This window comes from Diadema antillarum, unplaced genomic scaffold (genome assembly GCF_040938485.1).
Source record: "Diadema antillarum isolate AM-2024a unplaced genomic scaffold, OU_Dant_1.0 scf00000089, whole genome shotgun sequence".
In the NCBI taxonomy this organism is placed as follows: Eukaryota; Metazoa; Echinodermata; class Echinoidea; order Diadematoida; family Diadematidae; genus Diadema; species Diadema antillarum.
Genome location: NW_027270978.1, coordinates 900,225 through 910,646, shown reverse-complemented (window position 1 = coordinate 910,646; position 10,422 = coordinate 900,225). Strand labels below are relative to the sequence as shown.

The 10,422-nt window shown below is 39.3% G+C and overlaps 1 protein-coding gene across 1 annotated transcript; it reads right to left on the bottom strand.

Annotated features, from left to right (window-relative positions):
* Window positions 1–1,064: 1,064 nt before the first annotated feature.
* On the bottom strand, window positions 1,065–4,655 carry LOC139718117 (monocarboxylate transporter 13-like). The gene is made up of 4 exons (XM_071629601.1): window positions 4,466–4,655; window positions 3,439–3,579; window positions 1,779–2,642; window positions 1,065–1,309 (listed from the first exon to the last, which is right to left on the bottom strand). The coding sequence occupies exons 1-4, from the start codon at window positions 4,653–4,655 to the stop codon at window positions 1,065–1,067; spliced, it is 1,440 nt and encodes a 479-aa protein (XP_071485702.1).
* Between the last annotated feature and the right edge of the window lie 5,767 nt (window positions 4,656–10,422).

Genomic DNA, 10,422 nt, shown 5'->3' with positions numbered 1-10,422 from the left:
CGATCGTTTCACACCATCATTCCATAATCCATGTAAGGAAAACTTACAATGTTCCTCAATGACTGCGTTGTTGAATGTATCACATTCCGTAATGTATTGTAGTCCCATTATTGCTCACGCACACACGCACAAGTATACAAACCGTCAAAATTACTTTATGGTTCCCCCCATGTTTCGACCCACCGTACGCCACTTTACATATAATAATAATAATAATAATAATAATAATATATATATATATATATATATATATATATATATATATATAGATGTGTGTGTGTGTGTGTGTGTGTGTATGTGTATATTGTGTAACATATGCATGGTCTAATCTTGAGCCCCCTCCAATGTTTGCCCCCCCAATCCAAAACTGCTTCCGGCGCGCCTGGCGTATTGCACGTATAGTGCGCAGGTACCTATGATAAAAACTTAATTCAATCAACACTCTAATGATGGTGATTGGGTACTATCAAATAACCAGGTACACTGTAGTAATTTGATGTTGCATCATTACCGTAATATTTTTGTTTTTCGTGAAGGTTGCGCAACGTTCAACTATTACTGATAATGTGTTTATGCTTTTATATCCCTCCACTGTGTGCACGCATGACCTGCATCTGATAGGTAGCAATCTCGACAAACAAAGTAACATGATATATCTTTTACTTGACTTGTCATTATTGAATTAGCCTTCGCCGCATGTTTGTATACGGAATCTTGCTATTGGGCGTGTGGACGAATCTAATTACCGGTATGCGCTACACAGTGTAGATTCCTAAACTACGAACGCAGGCTTACGGGAGTTACATGGTAAAACCCGTGAAATAAAAGCGTTTATATTTCTGCTGCTAACGTCCAAATCACAAGCTATGTCACTATTAATATGTTTATTTCTATAATCCTTCGAAATATTCTTTAAAAATCCAACAATGTTTCCAAAAAATTATGAAATCGAAGCCACTTCGCACACAAACAACACACACGTCATATGCGTATGTCTGTCATCTTAATCAGATATCAACATATAACATGATAATTACACATTGTAGGTCTACTTTCTGCTTGACTTAACTTTGAGTGGGAATTAGTTCTACAGACGGAACGTAATCGTACAACTTGTCGGTGTAATCGCTTGGCCGCGGGGTGTTTGCGCCTTCGCTCGTTCCTCCGTTCTGATTTGGCGCCTTCTCTCTTGGTCTTTCCCATCTGAAGCACCTGGTCAGCAAGATCAAAATCAGGACCCCCAACCACTGGACACAACCAGCGAGGATAAACGGTAGGTCGTAAGAGCCCGTCTTGTCATACAATAACCCTGTACACGACAAGAAGGTTAAAAAAACACACAGAAAGACGATCCCCATCAATTTGATGAAATTAACTGAAATGTTGAGATTAAGCCCTCAAAATCTCGACTTTAACATTCATCCACCATTTTTCTATTATTTCTGAGATTAACGTCAGCAGAAAATACATTGTGTATTTGATATTAACCCGACCGTGTGTAATTGACGTTGATTCTCTGTTAGGCCTATTACTACTCTGTTATAGCTTCATTTAAAAAATGATTTGATTTGAATTTTTGTTAGCCCTAGAAATCATTTCATACATGCTTGATTATGTCATAATTGCTGATTTTGCAAACCATTTTATAAACTGGGTTTTGCTGAGTAGTGCCTACTCGGATAAACTGACATGAGAACAGGAAATTGGTTTCCAAGATTGAATGTATTCAGAAATATCCTTAATATTAGTATTCATCGATAATTAAATTTCATTTTTACCCATCAGTTGAATGCCAATTAGCGCGCCGAAACCTCCTAGACCGACCACCATCCCAATGGCGAGCGGTAGCTGGGATATACGGACAAACTCGAGACAGACCAGATTGAACATGGGGAAAACTATTCCCTGTCCAGTCCCGAACAGCGCCACCAAGACAAGCTGCCCGGCGTAGCTCTTCGCAAGGGGACTTATGAGGGCGCTAGTTCCCATGGCGCCCACGGAGAAGATGAAAAGCGTTATGGAAGAAATGGACCCGCAGTCCAGAAGCGGTCCGTGAAGCAGGCTAGATACTGTGATGCAGATACCCATGACAGTTAGTCCAAAGCTAGCTCGGATGTTGGATACATTTAAATCGCATACAAGCTTTGAAGGGATAAACATTACACATGCCGCTTGACCGGTAAACACGAGAAATGTGCTGAGGAGATAAATGTCGAAGTGAATGTTGCGTAATAATTCCTTCAGCCCGAAGGTACGACTAACATTTACAAAAGATGACAGGCACAGGCAACGTCGTTGCGAACGGGGTCGATCGCTGTCAACTTTGGAATCGTTTCTGTCATGTTTTACGAGTTTCTTCCTCCTACTTTTTGATTGCAACGTCCTGAGCAATAACTGCTTTTCCAACTTCGACGGTCTGAACAGAGCGCCGCAAACGAGAGTATTTGCTGTGAGTGCGGAATGTACTAGGAGCGCACCCTCCCAGCCATAAGTCTTGCACAGCACTGCGAGGAGGGGCCCCATGGCCAATATTCCTACGCCTATGCCCGTGTAGAGGAGGCCGTTCGCCAGACCAAGCCGCTTCTTGAAGTAGAGACTGATGATAGCAATTGGAGGTGGGAACGCCATTCCGTAGCCAATGCCTGGAAATAGGAATAAACTCCATTAGTCATCATGTCACTTTGATTCACCTCTTTACCATCTTTTCAATATGCAACCATAAAAATACAAAGACATGATAACATACATGAAAAAAAGGCCCATGCGTTCGAAACCAGGCAAACAAGGCCTCCGAGTTCGACACTAAGCAAAACACAAAACGACACAAACAAACAAACAAACAAACAAACAGACCCACGAGACCTACAAGCCTCGTGATCTAATGTCGGTCTCATGGGCCTTATTTATTGCCAAGTGTAATGACTCGAGGACTGTATGACTCATGGACTTTTTTTCCAAAGTCGACACTAGACAAATATAGAGGGCGCTGTGGCGTAGTGGATAAGACTCCCGACTTCCAGTCGGAGGCTTGTTGCTTCCGGTCACCCACCGAAGTGTATCGGATCGCAGTCTGATGAATCCGACTTGTGATGGTCGACTATCAGTTCAGTGTCAGCCATGTACGTTGTGCATGATCCTCATCGGACGATCTTGCCTCATCGGATCGCGCCCGGCATGTCTGATACTGACTTCTTTAGTCGACCAACACAAGTCGGATTCATCAGACTGGCATTCGATATACTTCGGTGGGTGGCCGGAGGCAACAAACTTTGCTTCCGATGAAAGACCGATGAAAACAAATCTCTGTAAAACGGGGGTATGAGTTGTATTGACCAAACTGCTCTTCTTTAGAACCCAACTAAAAATCCCTCTCTGTCATCCATGTATTTCCCTATACACGAATACTCCCAAAAACATGACATGTGTCTGTTCTTATACCGGTAAATATGGCGAAAAGGTGCAGATGCCAGAGCTTTGTTGCGAACGCTCCGAGAAATGTTGCTAATGTGGCGATGAAACCAGACAATAATTCGACTCGCCGGCAACCATAACGGCTGCACAGGGCTCCTGCTGGGATGCCTGTCAATGGAAGCCAAAGAAAACAAAAATAAAAACAACCAATAACGAACCGAAGTCAACGTGATTGAAAGACGGAGACAACGAACATCATATTATCGAGTATACCTTGTTTGGAATGCCATGGTTTGTATTTTCATTCTCTTCAATGCTCTGCAATTACTTTAATCTAAGATTTCATTCAACCCCTTTTGACATTGACGTAATCCCAGAATTTGGTGCTTTCATGTACCATATACGTAAATTGAATTTCTACTAATCTATATTGTAGATTTCACATTATCCATTAACGCTCATCGAAATATTGAGTGGATTTTCACACTAAAGGGCCACCAACATACAATGGGCCTATAATCAAACAAGTTGGGATACCTGGATCCCTAACACTGAATCAATAGTGATTTTATGATATTTATTCATTCAATTCAGTTGAATTGAATTGAATTGAATTGAATTCAATTCAATTCAATTCAATTCAATTATGCTTTCATCCAACAAAAAGGTAAATGAAAATACAAGAATACTTACAGTAAAAGTAATTACAGAAAATGGAAAAGAACGATCTACAGAATAGCGGAACTGGTAAGACATAGATCCCTTGAAAGACAAACTGCCAAATCATGGTATATGTACATATCTAAATCAGTGGCGGATCTAGGGGGGCACCAGGCGCGCGCCCCCTCTTTATTTTTTGTTAAAACAAAAGAAATAAAGAGAAAAAATGGCGGGGGAGGCGTGCGCCCCCTTTTAATTCTATAAAGGCGCCTCCCCTTTACGGAATTCCTGGATCCGCCCCTGTAAATCAATTATGTCCTGTACTTTGTTTGTTTCATTACATGTATCTGGCGAATTTCTTTACATTGGGCGTATGTGTGAGAATTTAGCCTACCGACTAGATGACTGATACAGCTGAATTCGCTGGAGATCGCAGCCAACGCCCCCGCCCCCACTCCGAAGTGGTCCTGCCACTCGACCAGGTAGACGCCGAGCGTCTGCACAAAGCCCGCGTTGAGGAAGTTGCAGAAAAAGCCCGCCAACACCACCATCCAGCCCCACCCTCCGTCAGGCACGGACGTCATAGTAGGGGGGGGGGGGGGTAAGGTCACTTAATTCACTTAGGTAAAAAACAAAACAAATCATGAATGAAATTATATATATATATATATATATATATATATATATATATTCATATTATGTATACATATTATTATCATATGTATACGTATTATATAATATATGTATATATATATATATGTATATATATATATATATATATATATATATATATATATATATATATATATACATGACGTGTGTGTGTGTGTGTGTGTGATATTAGGGCCTACATGAATAGTTTTTTTTTTTAATGGAAAGATAGAGTAAGAGAGAGAGAAAGGGGGGGGGGGGGCAAGCCGGGGAGATTGACCGGAAAGGGAGAGAGACAGAGAGAAAAAACAACACTTTTTGTTCATGTTAGTGCCAGAGAGATGACTCTGAGGTATAGAAATGGCAAAACACCTGTACTTCAAATAACTGAAACGATATATCGTCAAACTTGACGAGTAAATCTACGCGCAGGAGTTGAAAATAAACGTCCCTTTGCAAGTTACTCCTCACGACTTCTAAGTGTCTGACTGCCAGAAATTGTCCATTACGAACTCGGAAATTTCAGATTACAATTTATCACTCGAACGCCGCAATTTCTTAAATCGACATGTTACTTAACAACTTGCAGTGATGACATGAAACATATGAAATTGATGGCTATATCACCAATATCGTCCCTCATGTTACTTTCCCGGTCGTCTGCACGCACCAGTTAACCCTTTCAGTGCTTTGAGTACCAATTGACAGAGGAAACTCCATAGCGTTGTACACACTGTTTGAAGTCCCTGGCACAGATAGAGTTAATCACCAAAGAAGAGCTTGCAGCAGTCACTATGGATTCTGAGAATCGACAGCGTGTTTCATGTCATGTACAACATGTAAGGATGAGAAGAAAATCTAAATGTGTCACATTCCATATGTCATGGTAAACAGCAAAACATTATCTTGATATACGTTTACTACTAAGAATGTCTGCACGCACACGGGCTTCTGCGTAGTAAACCTTTATACGACCTGTCAAACTTGAAAGGCAGTTGTGCTTGTAATGGTATCATATGACCAAAGTACCTGATAAGAAGCGATCTCCACTCACCTTGCCTATTATATTATCTGTGCGAGATATGCACAATGCACTGCAATGACGATGATACAGTCGATCCCACTATGGTTTGATGTATCGAGTATTCATAATACAGTCTGTACCTCCACTGTCAACGCCACTACTTCAGTCAAGCAACTTTAGTCAGGAAGGCGCCACACATGTACCGTAATTGGTTTTATGTCCCCGACTGACCTCTTATGTGAAGTAGGGCCTACATCCCTACGGCTACATGTAATACACGTACAACCTGTAACCAGTTGCTACCTGCAGCCACTTTAGTAACTATTATTATTGAGTTACATTTCCTTTAATCGTTCCTATAAAAGATTATTAATATGGCGACGATAATAGCATATATTTTTCTACGGTGTTCGTGCATATTTTACAAGATTTAAAAGCAACGCTGGTTTAATAGTCCAGTGGAAAGCGGAAATAACGGAACTATAACGCACAAAGAAAATATTTTGTTTTCTTTGAAGTGAGGCTATGATTTATGACTGATCCAGTGCGTTGACCCTGTACGTTCACAAATCATATTATTCTTCAACACGGTTGTTCCTATGATAGGCTCGGTCTGTATTATATGTAAAATGTGAAGTTGCGCTTTACAGTTCACGCAGATCAGGATATACTGCAAAGGTATATGTCATGCATTGCAAATGATTTGCAGTTAATGAACTTTACTATACTTTGTCTTAGTAGGCCTACCTTTGACAGAATTACTTTTAGGCCTATGTATAAAATCACGCTCCATTGATAATGATGATAATTAACAGTGGTTATAAAGCGCATAACACATAGTGCATAATATGTCCCAATGCGCTCAAAATGGAAAGATTATACAAAACCATACAATTCTAATTACATTGATGGTACCGAGGTTCATGAAACTTTCTTAAGGACACATAACATACCTTGTATCTAAAATTCGTTAGCTATAGTTAATTACCATTATTATTGGCCATATTTGGGAATGACAGTTGGTAGACTGGTAACAAATATACTTTCGTCGAACATCCTCAATACACAACGGGAGGTACGACGTTCATTACTACAGTTGTATCTTTGTTTGGTAACGTCTGTATTATATACAAACGAAGGTTTGCTTTAGAATCGGAAGACTGACTGAGTGGTTGGAGCGTCGATGCCATACGTGATGGTTTCCAATTCACCAACAAATCATTTACTACTAGTACCTTGCTGAGTGTATACAAGGCACTTATTGGTCAAGACATTCGTTGTTTGTTTAACAGAACTATTACTACTAATATCTCGCTAACACACTCACAGTAGCCCTACGTGTATACCTGCAAAACTTTTTAAAGATATTCTTCTTCTGCAAATCCCAGCACGTGAAACAAAAATGAATAACATTAGGAGACCGAGCATTCACCAGTGCAACTCCTATATCATGGAGTATTACTGTAGCAGAGACTCCAACCCCAAGCACCTTCTGATCTGGAGATTCTCCCGCCCGAAACCCCTAGCAAACGGGAGACTCCAAGTTGATGTGTGCGAAGCGCGAAGTTCCCAGGATTCTAGATGTTCTCTGGTGCTATCTAAGGCTTATTTTTTCAACATACGATAGAAATAAGTAAGAAATCCTTTCCACCGGGAGACACAGAGCCAGGGCGGGAGAAATCAAATCTCAAACGGGAGAACGGGAGATTGTGCAAAAATGGGCTTTCGGCGGGAGATCTCCCGTCGAAAACGGGAGAGTTGGAGTCTCTGCTGTAGGCCTATACCATTAGACATTAGAGCATTTCTTGTAGCATCATTCAAAGACCTACAAACGCATCTTGTCATTCAGCTGTTCACTGTACTATGTTTAAAAGCTTCTCTGGGGGTGTTTCACAAGATTTGAAGTCGATCTCAAATGTTAAGATTGACTGAAAATTATGGTATGCCATTGGTTTCCCTCTTCAGTTTCATTGGATTTTATTTTTGGTAGAATCCATTTCAAATTATGATAAAATTTACAGAAAATTCCTCTGTCTCTTATTTTATTTTGTTGTACATTGTATTTCAAATACCTGCATGAAAAATTCTCAAAAATTGTCAGTTTCATCTGGAAGTTATAATATATCATTGAAGACACACGCAGCATACCATGATTTTAAGTTAATCTCAAAATTTAAAATCGACTTGTGTAACAAATTCCAGTTCTTGCAGCGCAATAGAATAAACTTGATATAGGCCTACATAACTTACTAGTAGGTTCTGTGTTTATCAATGAATATATCACATTAACCTTATCTGTAACCAGATTTGTGATCTGCCGAAATTGGTTCATTGATTTCGTTATACTGTAGGTAAAAGATCTTGAACTATATTTTTGATTCTTGGACGTGTAAAAATAATTGGAAGGACAAAGTCATCTTGTTTAGTTGCGTCTGTTATCACTTGCAATTGACATTTTTCTTTCCAAGCGATAGATTTATCCACAGTTGATTATGGACAGGAGCTAATGTGGTTTAGGCCCATATCTATTGTATTTCATAAGCACGATAATGAAGAGAGACATTGCACCATCGGTTAGGTTAACTGATATCCCCAAAGTGGCTTTGATGTACAGCTGTACATCTAAATACATCTATGGGTACAAGTGTATCTATAGCCTAGACAAATCATTATGGATATACTTTGTTTACTATAATTGGTGCAATTCAGACAAGATTTATGATATTAGTATATAGCCAATATACACCCTAAATGTATAATATGAAAATAAATTGCACTTGGGCTAATCATGCATTTGTCGTGCATTAACACCCACACACCCACATAATGCTCACATTCACCCGATCACTCTGTGAACATCCGCTCCCGTTCGACGTACAAAAAACATGACAAATCAAAAACACACACATACAGTCCATTGTCGTTTTCATGTTTTTTGAAGAATCAGGTCTCATATCAGACATTAAAAAAATAAAGGTCAGAGATACTTTTTAGCATGCTTCAAACAGGATTGGCCTGAAATATCTATGGAGTACAAATCTACAAACTTCACCCTGCAGTGGAGTATAATAATGCTCTTCGAATTTTCAAGTACAGAGTACACGTACCCATTTTAAGCACGGATGACAAATCGCTGCACGTTTACGCTCAGCCGATACAGATCGTAGCTCAGAACAGTTCTCCAATTGACTCACTTTTTTAAAGCATGCAGGGTTTTAACCTTCGAGCTTTATCTTCACGTAATTAGCTAGGCCTATAAGTGATGTGTGTCGACAAACACGAGCCATATATTTCTGTTAGATGTACTTCTGCTGGATGTGATACTGTGTCATGATTTGTGCATCTTATATAATTGAGAAATAAAGACATGTAATAAGGTTAGTGAACAATGAAGTCATGTACAATGTACTTCCAAATACATGTACACGTTGTACATGTTTACCCGAGCAAATCCTTACACACACTTGGTTTGTTCCTCAAAGAAATGAACCTGTGGGCCAAGATCAAACTTGTTTTCCATGCTCAGTACAGTACATGTACTTGTACTCCAATTGTGGCTAAATTCAAAAATTCAAATCCAACAAGATTTTGCACAGGAACATAACTGATTTCAAGAGTGTTTCAAGACTGAAAACAGAATCCACATTTACAAGTCATGCTTTGAGTCCAGTTTAGAATTTATTGACAAAAGTACAATGAAATTCATTTGTAAAAAAAACCAAAACAAAACCTGATGACACAATCAAAACACAATGACAAAAATGGACTCCATTCACTCACGACGAAAAGTACATTACACATACAAATTCACAAATGTTGGCCTCTTCTCAGGGATGTTTGACAATTCTAACTTTACAATTTTCTCATTTATCTGCAGTCGGCAGATCATAACATCACGCACCTTTCACTATTTTTAAACAGACAAGCAATCATCCTGCCTATATAAGACACCATGTTATTAGCCACGTATGAAGTTTGTGGGAATTCTCCCCATCGCATATAACTACAAAATCTCAAACAGCAGCACTGGGGCTATCTACTTTCTGTAACAATGTTTCAACAACGTTGTGCCCGTGCACGCTCAGCGCGAGCTCTATTTGATTATGCCCAAAATACATGGAGCACTTTCTTAATCTCCAAACTACCCATAGTTTGACAACTTTTCTCAGGAGTTATTAAGTGTTGGTGAAATAAATACATGTATCAAGTTATAAGCTCTAAAAGTGCTTTTTTTTTTAAATCATAAAGTGACAATGCTTTAGTCATGATAAAAATGGAAAAATTAGATGCGATTACAGCATACGTGTACATGTACTAACATTCAGTAGGCACAATGAAAAGGTCCAAACTTTTTATTAAATTTCTTTTGATATTTTGTTGACTTCCACATAAGTAGGTCCACATACATGTATTTCCTCTAGTCCCATGCATATTCTCTTATGTGAGTTTTACTGTTATATTTGCCCACTGGGGGAGTCAGTCTACCGTTTCCACATCGAAAGTTTGTCAGTTTGTTCGATAAAAATATCCAAGAAATCTGTTTTGAAGGTGGGAATCATGAACAATCTCTGCAATTGCCTCGCAGCTCTGAAAATATGAATGTCACGACTTTCCATGGTCTTTTTCCATACAGGTGATCATTGTGTGAAATCTCCAGAACAATAATTCCAGCAAGA